General features: G+C 39.5%; 1 protein-coding gene across 1 annotated transcript; it reads right to left on the reverse strand.

Annotated features, from left to right (window-relative positions):
- Positions 1-5,460: 5,460 nt before the first annotated feature.
- Positions 5,461-19,705, reverse strand: OSGIN2 (oxidative stress induced growth inhibitor family member 2; the record flags this gene model as incomplete). Its single annotated transcript, XM_080339968.1, has 6 exons — positions 5,461-6,508; positions 8,473-8,564; positions 9,306-9,497; positions 11,235-11,371; positions 16,490-16,644; positions 19,662-19,705. The coding sequence occupies 6 exons, from the start codon at positions 19,703-19,705 to the stop codon at positions 5,461-5,463; spliced, it is 1,668 nt and encodes a 555-aa protein (XP_080196094.1).
- Positions 19,706-21,279: the final 1,574 nt, after the last annotated feature.

Consider the following 21,279-nt stretch of genomic DNA (forward strand, 5'->3'; position numbering starts at 1 on the left):
AGAGTGGCAAAGCACTGGAACAGGCTGCCCAGAGAGGCTGTGGAGTCTCCTTCTCTGGAGACATACAAGACCCACCTGGGCACATTCCTGTGCTATCTGCTCTGGATGAACCTGATTTAGCAGGTGAGCTGGACTAGATGATCTCCAGAGGTCCCTTCCAACCCCAATCATTCTGTGATTCTGTTCCAAGGTTACACGATATTTTGTGAATACATAACCTAGTTGTTCATTTTCTTCCTGTGGGCTTGTAAGTCTACAGAGGGTGTCTGGGAACATGAAGCTGAATTTTAGTTCATCAAAGCATCCACTGTAGGCAACACAGGCTGATACTTGCACGTTGCCAGTGATCTCAGAATAAAGAGAGGAAAGTGCAAATTAGATTAACTTAGTCTCCAGAATAGGACATTTCAAAAGGATAGGAGAGTTATAAAGGTTATAAAAGTTGGATAAATGTGCCCTAAAAGTACAAAATTATCATTGTTAGAAAATCAGCTAGCATGCAGACAATTGTAATGTGAACTGAAGTTCAGGGTTTGTTTAATGCTCCATAATGTCTGCAAAGACAAAACCATCCTTAAAACCATGTTTAGCTTCACTATAAATTATACTGTAACACTTTTCCCCTTCCTCATAATCCTTGTACCTTACACCAAATTCATCCCTGACCTCACACTTCCTTGTGTAATTCAAGCTTCAAGTATGAGCTAAACTCAAACACCTTAAGTGTACCATAATCCCCGTGACATAGTTTTTCAGAAAAAAAGAGCTGTTTATAATTCAATATCCTAGCTTCAAATTTGTACTCCTAATATCACCAAAGCCTGCCTTCCTCTCTGAAACAGTGTTTCGGTTTCCACTGTTTCTGCTAAATAGAATCAGTTATTATGGTTATTTCAAACAAAGCATGACTTCTCTTTCAGGTTGGGAAAGGGGGAAGTAAATGTCCAAAAAGCTCACACATCAATCGTGGTACTGTCCTCCCATCTTGCTCTCACCTCAAAAAATAACCCTAAGTTAGAACATGGTTATTGTAAGGTTCTAAAATATTATCTAAATTAAAATATAGCATTGTGAACCTTTTAGCATTTTTTGTTCCATAACTTATTCAAAATGAAATAATTACTATATGGATGATAATAAGATCAAATAATCAGCTGCCTCTAAGGCATACATGTGCTACCTCTTGCAGTTTAGAAATGGTTGGGAGCTGGCACCCTTACAGCAAATTCAGCTATCACCTGCAAATACCTGCTTGCTTTCTCAGCAGTAGAAAATACGGTATCAGAGCACCCAAGTCTCATCTCTTGGCACACCACCTTACTGATCCCATCCTACAGCTTCTGAAGTAAATACAATTGCTTGTAGTTCGTACACATATGTTGCACTTCAGTGTAACTTCAGTTAATAGCCAATTAAAAATATATGGCAACGTATTGGACTCGCAGCTCCAGCAGAAAGCTTTGAGTTTAGTTTGTAGATCTTGACACAAGAGGATGGGAGACCACCAGCCTACCAACACTCCATGGATTCCCTTCAGTACCCAGAGGTTTGCCATTCATATAGCTCAGATCCTTTGCTGCTTTCCTCCCATTGTTCCTCACTAGCCCATCACCGAGGACTCACTAGAAGTTTGCAAAATTTACACCCTTTCTTCCTCTCTTGAGCAGCTGGCCTAAAAATGGCCTTTTCCTCCTTTCAACTGGACATGCAGGTCAGGCCTGCTTCAAAGTTTGATCTTTAATTTCCTCCAGCTTCGAATAAGTACTCTGAATTTCTGGCTCAAGCCTTTTTTTCCATAGTTCTTGAGCTGCGAGAAAAAGAAGCTACAGCCACTTCCCTCTACAAAATCAGTATTTTTCACTATACAATCATCCCTCCATGAAATTAATCTTTTTAAAAAAAAGGTGCCTACACATTCACCAGGCTGGAAGGAAAAGACAGCACACCCAACAGTTCCCAAAGTGATGGGGACCAGGGACCTACAGCGGTGGGATGCACTCTGGTGTCTCTCACTCGGGGTGCAGGTGCTGTTTCTGGACCCGTATTCTTCCCACACGTTCACTGGTGAGCCCCCAGCTGCCAGCCCAGCAACAAGTGTTTTCCCAAGAGACAGAGAAATCTGATGTTTCTGTCACCGCTCTCTCTAGATTACTTGCAGAAAGGAGTTCTACATTTACTCAGCAGAGTAAAACTTGGCCTTAGTCTTTTGCGGAAAGATGTTTTAAGCAGAAGTCCAGCAGAAGTCTTTCGGAAACCAGAAGAAAGGCTGTGCTGTTTACTTCTGCCCAGTTAGGTGCCTTAATTGAAAAGTGCCTGTTGTTAAATAATCATGAGGCAGATTGTCAGGGAAATCTGCTATGACAAGTCTTAGTCCCAGTCCAACACAGCTGGATACTACACAAAATATGAGCAATAATTTAGCTAGGAGACAGGTTCAGCATTAGGAATTAATCCCAAATGTAAGAGATGCTTTCCCACTAGCCTACAAGAAAATACACAGTATGGGTTAACACACCTTTACATATTCTATAAATCCAAATGAAATTCCTTTAGCTAAAAGGTTATATTCTTCCTGTCTGTATTTTAGTAAAAAAGCTCAAATAGTAAGCATCCTTTTTGAATCCATGATGTCTAAACGCTTATCTTTCTCACTGAAAGAAGAGCTGAAAGAAGCAAAGAGTCTCCCTTCGGGGAACTAAAGTAACATACAAGAAATTCAAATGTCTTTGGTTTTTAAATATGAAAACCAAAGTATTTCCCCAAAAGACAACTATTCAGTGCCAACATCTAATCCACAATATATGCAGAAAGTACAATATAATGCTTTAGGTAAAACTATCCTAAGGCAAAGCTTGAATTTTTACATCTCTTATTCTCTCAAAATACCCAAGAGGAGAGAAACAGAAATTTCTCTCAAAATCAGAAACCTGAAAGTGAGAAAGTCCAGCTACAACTTTAAACGTAGCTATTCCTAGAAGAAAGAGGACGATTTCTCAGTAAAACTTTTTTTAACCAAAGTATTTTTATAGTGGCTTAATAAACATGACCACTGAGAAAATTTCTCTGCCCAACTAAGGGGTCTCACATTCAATTTTTTTACCTCAAACTTACTTGGCAAGATTGATGAAAGAAAAAACCACAGTTAAACCTCAATGTGCTGCAATACTGCTGTGAAAGGTACCTGTGCAAGAACAGGACAAATAGTTGTGCTACAAATCTGTCACTACAACACGCAGAGCCTGTAAGTAGCTGCAGCCACCAAGGTCAGAGATTTGGCTGTTTGGAGCTTTTTTCCCCTTTCTGCAAAATAACTGTTTAAGTAAATTGCTTCCTTCATTTTGTTGGTATTTTGAATGTTTCACATGAGAATGAAAATGTAGTTAAAAGCCATGGTGTATTTGGATACTTATATTGACACAAAACTGAAGGAATTTAATCACAGCACAGATGTATTCCCAATAAATTATAAATGCAATAAAGTTCTATAATAAAGTATTTAGCACTTAGAAGGCTAATTCTCAGTTTAAAATATTAGGTATCACAGGTTTAGGATACATCTATATATACATATAGAATCTCAATTCAATTATGAAGAAAATAAGCCTAGAATTTATCATCATTAAAACCAGCTCAGATATAATTATACATCAGTATATTAACTGGTATTGACAACGCGTGGTTAAATCCAAGCATGTAGGCAATGCAGAAATACAAATTTTGCCTCATTTGTGTTTATTTTTATGCAATTAGGTTGGTTCTAAAGTTTAGTAGTAGTAGTAGGATCACTTAATAAATTACTTTGGACTCTCATTGAAAATATTGTCATTTTAATCCTTTCATACTTTACCTTTTCAACTCCTTCAAAGCCTGAAAACTTACTCAAATGCACGAAGGCCTGCAGTAGCCACAGAACCCCATAATTCAGCAGGCATAGAAAACAGGCATATTTATTGCATTTCGGTATCTACAGCTTACTAAAGTTAGCTGGGAAACCAGCAAGCACTAGCAGTTTCACAAAGTCTAAGCCTAATTTCCTTTTTAAAATCGGTTCACATTCTAATATGGAGATTTTAATCATGCAAATACAACAGCTTAAACTAACATGACATTCAAAATAAAAAATTAAATAACATCTATTTCATCACATTGGACCTGAATTAAAATGTTTGGTAATACATTTGTCAAAAATCAAGCACTTGGTCTATTGAGAGTTCTGGAAGATAAGTTTTCTAACTAGCTGTTGTTTAGCTCGCTATGGTGAATAACCCACGAGTGTGTTTAGGTAAACTAAGTACTCTAAAACCCAGCAAATGAAATCTAGATCTTACATTATGGAGCAGAAGGGTGAAACTTCAATTCAGAGGTAGGTACAAGTTAAGTCTGTTTTTCATAACAAGCTTTAAGATTCATAGAAACTACGGCATGTTTGAGTTTGGCATGTTTTATTTTTTAGCTGGCTTGAGATATAACCCTTTTCAAGTTTGAAAAACTGCAGGCTAAGATAGTTTTAGTGTTATGTGCTGTTGCAGGAAAAAAAAAATAACCAATACTTGGTTCAAATGGGGGATGAGAATATCTATCACCCACCTTCATCAATCAAGTGATCACATTCAGTCTTCCTGAGCTAGGAAGCAAAAACCCCTAAGTCCTCTCGTGTACTTAATTTTTCAGTAGTACACTAGATATTCATTATATTGACACTGTAATAAGAGCACTTACATCAGTACTTTATTGTTGATGTTAATGAGTATGATCAGAGTGTACACATCACTGTAGGGGAACAACTCATGTTAGTCTTTCTGCACTCACCTAACTCTAGGCATAGTGTGAAAAAACATTAATGGATTGTATCAAATTAAGCATTAAAGATGAAATGGGAATGCTTATTTTATTCCAATTATCAAATAGGATAATTTATAACTGTTGAGGAATACTTCTTGCTTATAGAAATCCTTCTTATAGTAAAAAACATTTTACTAAGTGCTCATTCCAAGTATTACAATATGACTATGGCAAATAAATCAAGTACTTGTTTCAAGCAGAAGGCTCCAAATTTGCTTTGTCCTAAGCAAGCTTTCTGCTTTTAGAAGTTATTTTAATTTCATGGTAAGAATATTTTGTCACATTTGACACTAAAATGTAAAGCCACTCTGGGGGGCATTGCTCTTCCCAGAGCAAGTCTGCTCTTTTAGCTGAGCAAGAGATGACAGGCAGGTCAATATAAGTTAGTCTCATTGTCTGTTTATCTGGAAATAATTCCAGTTGAGTAGAGATCAGTTGTAATAGCGGATCAAATTTTTCTATTTTGAAGAAGTATTGTATCAGCATCCTTTACCAAGCAATACCAGTGCAGTTACTTGTATACAACACAAATGTGACCGCTATCAACTTTCGCTGTCAGTGAGTGTTCTGTTAAGACTACATCTGTAATCCTGTATGTGAAAGCTTCTAATGTAGCATTTATGGTACCCCATCACCTCCTCCATCCCCATTTTCAATCAATTCGTGTTTCTTCTTTTGTCTTATTGCCAAGCATCGTGCAATGCCCAATGCACCTCCTTTTAAAAACCGTACAAAGTTGTCTCCCACCAGAGGACCTAAAGCAAAGAGGTTTGCTTCTTTAGTGCATTCGTAAGTGTATGGATTGATCTCTATAGGATTCCCCTTGCATGTGATGGGCTGGTTAGACTGATGACCTATGCTATGTCCTTGGTCTTTTAGAAAGAAAAGATTTGGGTGAGAACCTATCAGAACTAAGGCTACAGAAAACTTCAAAATTTTCTTCAGTCCAGAGGCACTCTGAAGAACACATTTCATATCAGGCTTGAAGGAAAGTACATTGTGTTCAGGGAAACTAGTGTAAGCAGAATGGAGATTAGAGTCCACAGTATGGGATTGAGTACACATCATATGATAGACCTTGTGGTATTCAGGGTAAAGCTTTTTAGGTAACTGTTTGAAAATTAGACTTGTATCGGTAACTCTTCTACGGAACACATGGATTACTGGGATGTTGTTGTTGTAGGCACACAGAACAGCATCCGCTGCTGTAAGTCCAGCACCCACAATCAACACCGGGTCTGCCTTCCCACGTAATTTTCCTTTGCTGATAGCAGCTCCGAAGTCAGTCATGGAGTGAAGCACAAAAGGAAAGTCTTCTCCTTCAACTTGTAATCGGCCAGGAGAATCAAAGGTTCCTGTGGCAAGAGCCACGTTCTCAGCAAAGAGGCAGAAAGGCACGTGAGAACCATCTGTTGCTCGCTGGTAACCTCTGACTTCCCAGTTTCTCTTAATCAGTGATTTCTGTCCATCTTCCATTTCCAAATGCTGTGTTGAAATATCTTTGTTTAGTTGACTTCTGTCTTCATCATCCTTTCCTCGGTAAAGCCTGGATACTGATGTTACGTAAACATTGTCTCTGAAATTCTTCTGAAGGCCCATGACTTTAACATAGTGTTTATAATAACAAGCTATTTCTTCTGTCATTACTCGATCACTTTTTATATTTCTGAAACAAAATTTAATGGTTCCAGTTAATATTTAGACCTTATCGGTAATTTGAATATCATATATGACATAGCACATGACACTCAAATGTCAAAGGATTGAACCTGCTCAGTGTAACTGACACTGACTTAGGTTTCTTTAAACACCTTCAATTTGTTCTCTTGATTCCTAATACACAAGACAAGTTAACCTTTCTTTAATAGTTGTAAATCTTTACAAGGTGAAGTGCTATGGTGATTAACACATTAAGTATAGCAAATCTCTGCAGTTTCACAGCAGGTCTCTATGGAAGTGTTTTACAAAGCCAGTGTAGCATCACAACTGTCAACAATACAATGCTGGCTAAACTTGTACTCAGTGAGAATACACTTACTTAGGATGTAAGTAATTAAATATCATAGTAATCGTTAAGTGCCAATTTTGAAACTCTGGGTTCAATGTATAACCTTAGTAACATATTCCTCATTATACTTTGTAAAAGATCTCTCTTTGGGTACAAGTTCCATAAGTATCAAAATAGGTAGTTCCATATCCCAGGGATAAACAAAGCAAGTGCAACACAGAACCTTAGTGCAACTATGTAAATAGGATTATGATGTCCGAGCATCCAATAAAAAACATTTTTGCACTGCAATCCTGATATTACACCTATGCTTTTCTAATGTTCATTGCACTCTCAATTTACAAAAATGTAAGCTGAAAATGTAACTATTTTGAACAGGTGCCTGAGTTTTGCTGCTTCTTTAGAAGTAAGCTCTAGGAAGAAGGCAAAAGAGCATCATGATTGCCACTGAATTACACTTAGAAGCATTTTTTACAAGAAATTGGGCTACTCATTCTCACAAATTAACAATATAATAGCATGTGTACTATTAAATGTTCAGGTTACTACTCTGAAAATCCTGATGAGAAATTTATTGAAAAGGATAATATGACAGTGTGATACCTGTTAACAATTAAACTTAAGAAACTATTTTACATATCTAGAAGTTTTCATTATCATCAATATTTTTAAATGTGTTTGTTTAATTGTAGTATAACAGGTCAGCATTTCTGTTTCCAGTATTGTTGAAAACTATAATATAAACAAATTAGCTTCAGATAATAAGCAGCTTATGGGATTTCAGTTAATAAGGAGGTAAGACTACTGTGGTTATCTAAGAAAGCAATTAAAGAACAAAGGCACAGATTCTTCACTGCAAGTGTTGCCCTGCAATAAGTAACAGTCTGCCCTTAAAGACATATGCCCAAGTAACTCTACTTCTTTTGCCACACAAAGAAGAACTTCCTTTATTTTTGCTAGAATAAAGTCAGAAAAATAAAATTTTAGGAAAAGCTTATGTAGAGTGTTCCTACATTCATCTGCTGACACAGACCTTCATAAACTAATTGCATAACTGAAGTAAAAACAGTGAAATTGTACAAGACAGTAATTCTTTAAAATTTTCCCAAGAAACTTACGACTAGAAAATAACATTGGGAAATAATTAATTATGCTCTTAAAATTAAAATTCATAGTTAGCAACATTTCAGATGCTGCAGCTTTGCCTGTAAAAGCAAATATCCAACCTCCTGAATTATGAGAACGCTGGAGTGCACAGCAACTGAAGCTGCATCCACATTGAAAGAGGAATTTCTGTGGATTTTTAATTCCTCCCTCAATTCTGATCAAAACTACTTACAGTAACAGCAGTTCTTTGTGAGATGCTGCTAAAACACACTATTAGTAGTTTAGCTAGTACATACGCTTTCAATACACTCACAGCAATTACTCTGGCCAACCGTTGTCCTTTTTTTTTCCAGAATACACACAGCAGAGTAATTTCCAGTGCCACTACCTCAGTAAACAAAATTAAAAGTCTTCCTGTGCACAAGGAAGTATGAATGTTTTCCAGTTCTTAAAATGATGTTATTTGGGTTCTTACAGCAACTATATTTCCCAAATACATTAGGCAATATCTTTACCTGCGTTTGCTAGCTGCCCACTCCTTAAAGGTGAGGCCAGGCAATTCCATCCAGTCTCCAAAACTGATTGTTAGCATAGAGCCTTCCATGGACTACGGAGAAAAAAAACCAAGATGCATGACCAGATACATTTAACATGGCTATACATTTATGTAAAATGCAGTGAGGTTCTTCTCATTGCATTCATTTAGAACAATAAAATACCAGAACATAACATCAGGACATTACATGAAGTGTTGATGAACTATTTTTGTGTTCAAGTTAAATGCTATTTTAATGGGCAACTACATGATCTAATAAAGCAGAAGGTGGAGAGAGAACAAGTGAAAGGGGTACTAAAAGTAAGTTATTTATAATACAAAATGAGAAGAAAAAAAATAAGGTAAAAATAACAGCATATGAAAACATTAACATTTATGATTTTGTATAAAAGCATCTGGAAACAACGCAGATGATAAAAAAGTAACATAAAATACTTTTCATTATAATTCATTAACTAATTAAAACCCACACAAGAGAGGTCATAAATCCCCAAATGAAGAACATCTTTTTCCTTCCTTTTTCATCTCATACCATATGTCTGAGAAGAAACTGGACAACACTCTCAGACACATGGTGTGAACTGCGGGGTTGTCATATGCAGGGACAGGAGTTGGACTCGATGATCCTTGTGGGTCCATTCCAACTCAGGACATTATATGATTCTATGACCTCCATAACATATTTGTGCTTTGGTAATTAAGCAGTTCTAACAGCAACTGCCCTTATTCTCTAAAAAAAACCCCTTAGATAGCAAGAAAACCCCCAAAACACAAAATGAAATGTTTACTCACATGCCAAGCCCCACCAGGTGGTCCTTTACCAAGCACTATGTGGGGAATATAATTATGTTGTTCCAGCTTCCAGTGCAAAACTGACGGGTAGTCATATCCGAAGTCGGCATCAGGGTGAAGCAATGTATCAAAAAGCACCGCAACAGGGTTTGAAGAGCGTCCTTCAAGGCCTTCAGACAGGTACTCTAGATCCTGAAGTATGAAAGAAAGTTTACTATGTTCATGCATCTTATACAGGTCATCATGCTGTTCTGATGTTATACAGAAGTCGCATTTCAAAAGAAAAGACAATTCGTTCAAGTTGCATTTTAAGCAACGATACATAATACAGAAATTCAGTCACAAAGCTTTTCAGAAATAACTGCCCATGATTCAGTTGTTCTATGACCCTGAATAGTACATTTCACTCATTAAAAAATTACATGTTAATAACACAGTAATACTGAGGCAAGTCAGTACTTCAAATTCATTGTAGAAAAAGAAGTATAGGGAATCAGAGAACAGCAAAATTGGAACCTAAAACCATTATGTTTGAAAAATGACATGGGAAAAGTTCCTTCGACAGCTCTTAAGTAGTTTCAACATTAAGTTTATTATATTTTGAAATAATAGAGGTATTATAAGTATTAATTACAAAGATGAATTAAAGTTAGGCTTATTCACAAATCAATTAATGATCAGAACAATTTCCAGAACTTTTAAAAATGTTCACCTTTCAGCATCTATTAACCAGCCACGTTCTCCTAAAAACTTTGCAATGCAAGGAAAAACGTTTGAAGAGAGAACAGAGATCTGAAGAGAAAATTTGCCATAATTTTTTTTGCTGACAAAGACTGGGCAGTTTAGTTTGCTAAATTGGGAAAACCTCAGGAGGTCAGGGGAAGATGAAGTACATAAAACATCTGCAGCCAAAGCTTAGAAAACCTACTCTCCTGACAAAAAAATAAACCCTGAAACTTAAAGTCAACACTACATGCAAACAGCACCTCACTAAAACAAAACAAACAAAAAAAATCCACAAAACAAACAAAAAAACCCCAAAACAAACCTCAAAGCCAAACCACCCCTACTTCTCTACTAAAAACACATATGTGTGTTTGTATTTCAAATACATCAGTCACACAGGCAAAACAGTTATAGTACTGTGAGTAACCCATCAGGAACATAATGAGGTGAGTAGAAAACAATGATAACATGGCAAACAAGTGGATAAGCGGGGAGAAAAATAATGGGGAAGATTTATCTATTCAGATGAGACAGAAAAATTGGATGTATACGAAGATAACAAATACAGCACAGGAACAACTGTGAATTCAACACAAACACTAAAGGATGCACATTGTCTGGAAAAGAAAAATGGGTTATGTTTATAGAGGATATACATCCCTAATGCTATTAAAATCCAGTCTTAATGAGAACTGTACTATTTAGGAAGATTTTAACTTGAAGCATGTTAGCAGCGTGTGTTCTTTGACGAACGGTCACATGTTGCTTCTATTTACATTAACAGACTAACAATGTAACTTACTAACACATTAGAGATATGATTAAGGTAAGTCGGCTGGTTCTTCACAATGCGATCTGCATAATATTTTTTTGGATAGGCGGTTCTTAAAATGAATTCCTTTCATCTGAAATGTCCTATATAGAATTTGTTACAAGCCACTGAAGAAAGTATATACTGCTCTCTGTTTTACATATAGGTAAAACAGAGGCCAAGAGACAAAGCTACTTGTTTGAGGCCACACAGCTACTTAGCTTTACTATGGTCTAATTCTTTGTGAGCTGAGAATATTAAGTATTTTTTTGTCTATGGCACTACTTATGTAAGTTGCAAAAGCATTTTAAACAGGCTTATTAAAGAAAGCCTATCTCATAATCCAACTTGGAGTAGTAAAAAAGGTAGACAATATGACAACCAAAGCTTACTTGATCAACAATAGAAAGATGACGAGCTTCTTCTAATTTCGTGTGTAGAATGGGGTTTGGGTGTATAGCTTCAGGAGATAAATATGGCCTGTATCCAGAGAGCAGGTAAGAAAGGCAAATTCCTGAAGGTCCATTTCCTATTAAAGAAAGAAGTTACTGCTTTAGCAAAAACGTCAATAACCTGAAGTTTGTAAGTCACTAAATAATTAGCAACAAAATCACATTAAAGTATTAAAATGTGATACTGTCCGGATTTAAAGCAGCTTATAAACTTCACAGTGAAATAAAGCTTACTAAAAGAACCTCCTCCAAATAAACTGAGTAAAATACTTTCCAGGTTACAATAAATGTATGTATGACTGTTTACACCGTGACATAAAATGCATATAAATAACTTCATAATTTAGTATGCCAAACTCACTGTTCTTGTTTGAAAACGGTCTGATGGGTAAGATCTGATATGCCTGTCAATCACAATAATATCTAAATGTTATTGCCATCTTACAACTTTGCATTCCCATTTACACTGCATATTGTAAAACACAGAACAGAAAGACAATCTAGAACATATGCTCTTCAGGACTGCCCATAAAATAAAGAAAGAGACAAGCAGAAAGCTGAAGACTCTGCAAGTCAGATGAGAAACTGCAGCACGACAGCAATGTAAAAGCTGTGTGAAGACAGATACAGGACATAAGTGGTAAAGTACAAGAAACTCATGTAAGAGCATTGTTCAGCCACAATATATATTCAAACATCTTTCTGCATATTTTTCATAGCATTTTATAGTTCATTTATGTGCATTATCGCTATTTTAATAGACTTATTTTCAAATTGTTATTAAAGGCATGAAACAGGGACCAAAATGTTATCATAAGGTAACTAGTTATATTTATTTGACTAGTATTAAACAAAGTAGGGGACCATATTTATACCATGCAAATACACAAGGAACGCCCATGTTGCAGTGTCAGATATCAAAAGGCAGGCAAAGCTAAAGTCAGAAAAGTATGTGCTGTGATACTGAATTTAAACACGTGACTATGTACTGTTGTTTCTATAGCTCTTCCTCACTAACTAAAAGAAAAGCAGTGTTCTCCTAATGAGGCACTATATAGTATTTTGTCTTTGTTTTCCTTTTAGAGTGGCACACATGGGATACATTCTTAAACGTGGTTATGTTACACAGAATTTTAATGTGCTTTTCTTACTTCATGTTCTTTTTTGCTACTGACTTGCTGTTTATTTGATATTTATTTCAGACTATGGAAATGATGTTAGATAAAAAGCAAATTCAAGTGATGTTCTTATTCGAGTTCAAAATGGGTTGTAAAGCACTGGAAACTACTCATGACATCAGCAACGCATTTGGCCCAGAAACAGCAAATGAACATATAGGGCAGTGGTGTTTCAAGACGTTTCACAAAGGAGATGAGGAGTGCAGAGGATGGCCATGAGAAGTTGACAACAACCAACTGAGAGCAAGCATCGAAGCTGATCCTCTTACAACTACATGAGAAATTGCCAAAGAACTCAACATTGACCATGTCATTTGGCATCTGAAGCAAATTGGAAAGGTGAAAAAGCTTGACAAGTGGGTGTCTCATGAGCTGACCAAAAATTTTAAAAACTGTCATTTTGAAGTGTCGTCTTCTCTTACTCTACACAAGAACAATGAACCATTTCTCAATTGGATTGTGACATGTAATGAAAAGTGGATTTTATATGACAACCAGGGACAAACAGCCCAGTGGTTGGACCAAGAAGAACCTCCAAAGCACTTCCCAAAGCCAAACTTGCACCAAAAAAAGGTCATGGTCACTGTTTGGTGGTCAGCTGCTGGTCTGATCCACTACAGCTTTCTGAATCCTGGGGAAACCATTATATCTGAGAAGGATGCTCAGCAAATCAATAATATGCACCAACAACTGCAACTCCTACAGCCAGCATCGGCCAACCGTAAGGGCCCAAATCTTCTCCGTGACAACACCCAACCGCACATCACGCAACAAATGCTTCAAAAGCTGAATGAATTTGCCTATGAAGTTTTGCCTCATCTGCCATATTCACCTGAACTCTTGTCAACCAACTCCCACTTCTTCAAGCCTCTCGACAACTTTTTGCAGGGAAAACGCTTCCACAACCAGCAGGATGCAGAAAATGCTTTCCAAGATTCCGAATCCAGAAGCATGGATTTTTACACTACAAGAATAAACAAACTTATTTCTCGTTGGCAAAAATGTGTTGATTGTAATGGTTCCTATTTTGATTAATAAAGGTGAGTTTGAGCTTAGTTACAATGATTTAAAAATCAGTGGTCCAAAACCACAATTACATTTGCACCACCCTAATATGCTCCCACAAACAGATCAGCACAAGATAGCCAGGTATGCTTCAGTCCAGGAATTCAAAGCTCAAAAGAGGTGTAAGTCCCTCCTGTCAGCCACTTGGCACATGAGAGATGGATGTGAAAGAGAACCTCAGCAAAACATTGAAATCCCCCATAACAAAACCATAAAGCAGTGAAAACACTCTAATCATACTTACAGTTCAGAAGCATTCCCATGACTGAGTAAATTCTTAACTATTTTAAGAATTATATCTCATGCACAGTACGCAATTTTGTTTCTTTCTACAAGTGCAGAGCTAGATTTTCTTTTCCTACTGGGGTGTAAAGGAAGTTAGTCCACAATGGAAACAGAAAAACGTGTGCCATATCCAAGGATGAAGATTATTCCAACTAGATAAGACTAAAAAGTATCAAAGGCCTAACAAAAGTTGCCAAAACTAAGTCTGGCAAGGGCCAGCAAAATTACTGAGGATGGAATTACGTTAAGGGGATTTACTGTCACTGAGGGCCCCAGCCAGTTCCCTGAGACCATCTAGAGAGAAGATCCGCGCCCAGTTACTATTCTTTGAGCAGACTGAGTCCAAGGGAAAGAAACTACCTTGTGGATATGCTCTCAAGAACACACAAGATTAGGATTCAGCTGCAAGGTCTGCAACTTACTGTGATTTAAAAAAAAAAAAAAATACACTACAAAAACAAACAAACAATCCTTGAAAAAAAAAAAAAATTACTTTGAAATGAGAAATTTATACCTGAAGAGTATGTTCTTTATTTACACACAATGCCTCCAATAACAGCTCTGATCTCAACTGAGAGATATTATACGAATGCTATATGCACAACCAATGTATCGCAAAATGCCATGGCCCTTTTCATTTTATATCCCAAAACCCCATGGTCCTGTTCATTTAAGCAGCAGTTAATATTGTAAATAAATAATGGCAGAAGCTTTTCCTGATCAACAGTAAACTACAGTACAATCATCTTCACATGATGTTTCTAAACTTAAAGCAATAATCAAACATTGTAACAACCTTGTTCTTTGGATGAAAATTTAAAACATTGTGTTTACACAGTATTGATCAAAACTAGTGCAGAAGACGACAGCGTTTAGCACAGAACATCCTCTAGACTTAGATTCCATTTGAATGAGTTGGAATTGAAGAATTTCATGCTGGAGCTCTATCAGCTTCTTCCCAATTTCTTGAAGACATGGACAGCATTGAAGTTACTTAACAATACCACAGTAGCTTAGTACTCTATGCAAACTGCAGTACAATACACACCACAAAGTTGGAATAAAATCTTAAACTAGGCATCTTACAGTGAAAAAAGGCACGGTGAAGTCAAAGAACAAGCAATCTAAGTTATTGTTTCATCTTCAACTGCTTACACATGTGCCATATTTTTCTTTCTGATTAATAAAGTAGTGCAACAAGAAGATGACACCAGGAAGCTAAAAGAATGTTTAATTCCAGCTGTACAGGAATCGCACAGAGAAGATTAAACCAATAGAGAGTGTATGTGCATGTGTATATGGGGTAACAACTATTTTTGTATTCTTCTACTACGTTATGAAATCATTTTAGATCCTTTCTAAGGCTCTTTAGACAGCCAAGGAATTAGTGATAACAGGCTGCCAACGGAGAAGATCAGCTTGTGATGCAGCACAAATGTATCTGGGAAAAAGCACTTGGGCAATGTATTTGTTTTTCAAGGAGAAATAGTCAAGGCAGCTGTGTTTGGTGTCAGTACATAGAAAGACGCTCTAGACAAAATAAGTACTGAGTACAGGTATTTGCATAATGCATATCTGCAAAACTAAACAGTGAAAACTGAGTCATTAACCATATGGCAAACTTATACTAAGGCTGACAAAATGCCAGGGAACTGTTGTTCTTTAGCTATGATGTCGAACTCAGCAAGTGATTCACGTCTGTCACATCCACGTCAGTGTATTACATGAGCACTATTTTAAGCTCTCATGAAGGGAGCTTTGAGAACAGGCACTGTACAAGCACAAATCTTTCAAAGTTGTGAAGATTTACTGTGAACACATTACACTGAAACACCGTTCTCTGGAATCTCTGCTTGTTTGCAGGTACAATTAAAGTTGTTTGTTTGCTGTAGTCCTAGTAGCTTTGGACTAGATTATTGAAAACCTGCTTTACCCCAGATCTTTTCTTTATCCCCTCATCAAGTCATGATGGTAAGGAGCTGGTGACCAGCTGTTGCTGAAAAACCTTGGCCCAATACAAATCATGCTGGCATTCTCAATTAGGCTGTGTACCCAAGGAGTCTGCTCCCTCTGCTGTCCTGTCATTCAGCAAGAGTTTACAAACACAACTTTAACTATTAATTCAGACTACAGTGTATTGTTTTAAATTGGTTGAGCTGACTGACATTTTGGAAGAGACAGGACAATATTCAGATGTTAGTGAGTAATGCAAGAAAGAAAAAGGCAATTAATGCCATTAGCATCTTAACCAACACATAGCACACATTTTACATTATGCTTTTCACTGTCCCATCTGACCCCATAAATGGTTACTGGTGCACCATCAACAACCTCTGTGCAACCTGAAGAAGATATATCACATTAATCAAACCCTATGTGATCAACACTAGAATCCAAACAGTTCTTCTGTTAAGACTCATGTATCTGCTTTCTAATAATGCGTCTCACTTTGTTAATGCACAACTTGAATTCACATATACTCCAATAGCAAGTCCCTTAAAATAATTTTGTGACACTGCTGTTAATCATAACAACTGCATTACTCTAATAAACATCTTGATTATAAGGAGGCTAAGCATTAGTTATTTAATGATAAATGACTTCATGCAGTAGGTCTATAAAGGCAATGGCAGAAACAAAGAATCTTAAAATAGTGAAAAGACTCACCTATTATTACTACAGGCAGGGTAAGTACAGAGTCCCCGGGAAGAACAGTTTCTTCAATTAAAGGCATTCTTTTAATCTTCCTCCCAAGGCTGTCACCAAAATACTGGACGAAGGAATTCAAAAGCTGTCCTTCTGTTTCAGGGCTGCTGTAACTTCTAATTAAAAAGGACAGATGGGAGAATGGTAAAACAAAACAGTTGAACTGTTGACAGAACAATATCTTCAAAAATAAAGTTGGTTTTGATGCTTTACTTTAAGAGCTATGGAATTGGCAAAACCGAGACCAAAACAGATATGCTACAAAATTTTACTCTTCAGCACAGCTTTTCCAACAGAAGATTTTTTTTAAAAGTCCACTTTCTCCTAGAAAATCTACAGAAAGATAACAAAAAGGCACAGATGGCTCTGCAGCGATGCAAATTTCTAATTTCAGTTTATACAAAGCCAAACTATAAGCAACGAGCATTATTCTGATCCCACACACAGCAGAGCTCATTCCTCGTTACTCTTATCAAAAGAGGAGAGATACACCCTGCTTAGCCAATTAACAACATTAAGGCCAGCCCAAGGCTGAAGGAGCAGCCAAGTTATGACAGCAGCTGTTCGGGTCCTGTCCTACTTGCTCAGCCTTAACAAATTTCTGTTCAGGTAGAAGGCCAGTTAATGCTTGCAGTGGTGTGAAGATGGAGAAAAGCATCATCCCTGTAAGCACTAGACACAGTCCGTTTTACCACTGTTAAAAGAAAACTTTTTATAAAAGGAATTGGCCATGCTGTCGGGTTAGCTAGTGCAGAAGAGACTGCCTTCGCTGCTAGCAATTTTCCCAGATTCCTCCGTTTTTTCTCAGCAACACCCACTTAGGTTCCTCTCCTAACTTTTCACCGTCTAAATGTGCCTCTAGACTACAAAAACTTGGTTTAAATCGTTTGTTGTTTAATTATTTAGGAGTCCTTTCTGAAACCTTTCCAGGTCATTCAAGAAACATGCACTGTTTAGCTAGAAAGGCAGGGGCATATTGCAAGTCGTCTGTTATCGGCAGTTATTTTATTAAGTCTTCAAAATAAAGACTGAACTTTTTAATTAAAAATACCCCAAGTGACCTATTTAAATATTTTTCTCTTTACAGAGTTTTAATTATTAACTTAATACATAAATGTGCTCTTATTTATTTCTAAGAATCTGTAAATCTTAAAACTATTCTAGTATTTCAGTAATTATTTTCCACACAGGACCAAAAGTGTAAGATACCAATTCAATTCCCATGGCCTTCAAGAAGCCCTATACTCTACATGCCACCTCAACTCCCAAAGCACCGAAGGTTCTGCTATGTATTTCAAAAGCCTTTCCTCAATGGGGAAGTTTGAAGTAAACTAAGAGTTGTACAGTAACACCACCACTGGCACTCACTGTAATACAACTCTCTGACGGTTATTTCCCTGTTAAAAAGGGTGGGGAGCTATTCTAAAGTTGTATTTATTTCAAAAAGCAAATACTTGATACCTGTATTCCCTGCACAACAACAGAAAAGTTCACAAATTACGTGTTTACTGTTTAATTACAGCTGTGCATTAGCTCTTTGTGATCTTATAGACTCAAAACATACAAACAGCATGAGTAGAGTACAAGGCAGAGAGAGGATCTGATTATCATACTGGTTTGTTCACCTCTGTTTTTAGATAGGCATATGTAGACTATATTATTTTCCAGCCTTTGCTCAATGCTAACTAAGGCAAAACTACCTTATGCTTTGCAAACCCAGGTTTAAAGGGAGCATACATGTTTTAGTGTGGTTTTAATATACTTGCCCTGCTAGATGGAAGATAAAAAACAAAAGAAACATTCCAAAACCTCTTTTATGGGATATATGCACAGTGCTATAGGCTACAAAAGAATCTTTAACAATAAAAATGTTGCTTCTGTGCAGTTGAAATAGTATATCAGAAACTTTCCAACTGGTTTAGCACAGGATCTAATTTTACATAGAAAGATCCACATAGAACACACAGTTTTCAGCCATTGTGCATGTGAAGCAGATGAAGGCCTGTTGGCAGAAGCGTGTTCTTCCTTCGCAAGAACATCATACCAGAACGCAACAAGATCTTAAGCCAGGGGCCACTAAGACCACCATCTTCCTAACTTCTGAACAACACAGCCATCAAGTACCAGAATTTTTTATATTGATAAAAACTCATGGTAAACGGCTTTGCAGTGGTAGAGATTTGTTAAAAATAGTTATGGTTCTAGTCATGAAGAGGTACAAGCGGGCACAAAGATGAGTCGATTCCAAAGCTAGTGCTTAGTTCACCTTATGCTGGTCATACCAAATAACCTCGAGAGTTACATTCTGTCAAACACACAGATTCTACAACAGCTCATTTTTTTCCCTTTTTCAGTCAATTACTTGATGTGAAAAATCCACTAAGAGAAAAAAACACTGAATATAAGTAAATATTTTTCTCCCTTTAAAAGAAAATAATAATTTCACAGTAACTGCCTTAATTTCCTGCAAGTTATTAAAGAGGTGTCTTTTTCGGTAGCGTCTGTGGAAGATACGAGAATTCCCTACATACTTTTAGCAAAAAAAAAAAAAAGGCAAGTAAATTGACTGTAGTAGGCGGTTATCAGAAGACTCGTTATATAAAATGAATTTAAATTTGTTCTCAAGTTGGCAGTTCGGGAAGCCGATTTCACACCGTCAGATTGTTGGATCTTTTCAAGTAACGGAGAAGAGCGATGCCCGTCAGGACCGGGCTCCCGGCCGTGCAACGCCACGAACCCAGAGCGACACCCAGCATCAGCGGGCGCCGGCTCCCCCCCGGCCCCGGCCGCGCTCCGGGGCTGCCCAAGGTCACAACGCTCCTTCCCGAGGCCACCGCCATCCCCTGCCCGCCGACCCCACGCTTCCCCGCCGGCGCACCCGGGGAGCGGAGCGGCGGAGAGGGCGTGCGGTGCCGGAGAGCGCCGCGGCCGCCACGCAGCAACGTCGCCGAGGCCGCAGCACCGGGGTGACGGCCGCGGCTGCACTTCCCGCCCGCCGGTGTCACCGTCCATCCCTGCGCCGCATCCCCCGGCCCCCTCACCCCGCTACTCGCCGGCGGCCCGGCTCCCGCGCCGGAGAGGGGACAGCGGGCAGCCGCCCTGACCCACCAGCCGCTCTCCCCCGCCGCCTCACCTGAAGTGACCGGCCAAGGAGCAGCGGCAGCACCACACGGGCATGGGGGGCGCCGGCGGGCTCGGGGCGCCGGCGGGGCCCAGCGATGAGGCTGCGGGGGGACGCCGCGCCGCGGCTCCCGCTCCTGCTCCTCCTACCGCCGCCGCCACACTGGGGCCCGCGCGGCGCCGTCCCTCCGCCCCGCTCACATGCGGCAGCGGGTCACACGCGGGAGGAGGAGCCGCCGCCAGCACCGTGAGGGAGTGACGGGCGGGGTAAGGCGAGCAGGGCGCCGCTTCCTCCTCCCAGCACCGCTGCGTTCCCGGGCGCAGGGGCGGGGGGCAGCGCCGCGCCCGCTCCCCTCAGGAAGATGCGGGATGCGCCGTCTATCCCTGGGGAACGCAGCAAGGGGAGACCCGGCCTGGCACGGGCGCGAAGGAAGGATGAGCGGGGAGGGCGGAGCAGCGGTGGGGAGACACCTCGTTGGGTCGAGGGGGACGGCAGGAGCCGCCGGAGGCTGCCGCGACCCCCGCACACACGCCCCCAGAGAAAGGAGAGGACGCTCCCCGCCGCGGCCCCCGCAGCCACTCCGCCGAGCCGGGGCCTCCGCTCACAGGCCAGGCCGCGCCGCCCTCCCGCGCAGCGGCAGCACCTGCGGCCCCGCCCCACCCGCCGGCGCGGGAACGGGGCTCCAGCCCCGAGGGGAATCACAGCAGCTGCGGTGCCCGCGGCCCTGTCGGTAACGGCGCAGCCTTCACCCCGGGGAGCTTCCTACAGTGCCCTGACAGGTGCCAGGTGTCACCTATGAAAAACGAGGAAACTGACAGAAAGCAAACGAGATTAAAAAGTTTAGAGGCATCGTTTGACCAGTATCGACCTATTTGGGTACAATACTTCATACATGTTTTATTAGCTAGTTTCAATTGTGTCTTATAAATACTTCGCAGGTGTGCATATTTGGGAAAAATAATTTCTTACCTAGTCTTTCCCTAGTGACAGGGCAGCTGAGGTTGGCAGGAACCGCTGAAGATCATCTTGTCCAAACCCTGCTCAAGCAGGGCCACCTGGAGCCAATTGCCCAAGACTCTGTTGGGCTTTACATATCACCAAGGATGGAGATTCCACAGTCTCTCTGGGCAACCTGCTCAGGTGTTTAACCACCCTCACAATGAAAATAGGTTTCCTTGTTTTCAAGTGGAACTTCCTGAATCACAGAGTCACAGAATGTTAAGGATTGGAAGGGACCTCAAAAGATCGTCTAGTGCAGTATCCCCATCAAAGCAGGAACACCTAGATGAGGTTACACAGGAATGTGTCCAGGTGGGTTTTGAATGTCTCTGGAGTAGGAGACTCTACAACCTCCCTGGGCAGCCTGTTCCAGTGCTCTGTCACCCTCACTGAGAAGAAGTTTATTTTCATATATAAGTGGAACCTCCTGTGTTCCAGTTTATAACCACTGTGCCTTGTCCTGTCATTGGTTGTCACCGAGAAGAGCCTGGCTCCATGCTCATGGCACTCGCCCTTTACGTAATTCAATTAATGAAGCCACCCCTCAGTCTCCTCCAAGCTAAAGAGACCCAGCTCCCTCAGCCTTTCCTCATAAGGGAGATGTTCCACTCCCTTAATCATTTTTGTGGCT

Source organism: Nesoenas mayeri (genome assembly GCF_963082525.1).
Source record: "Nesoenas mayeri genome assembly, chromosome: 2".
Classification (NCBI taxonomy): domain Eukaryota; kingdom Metazoa; phylum Chordata; class Aves; order Columbiformes; family Columbidae; genus Nesoenas; species Nesoenas mayeri.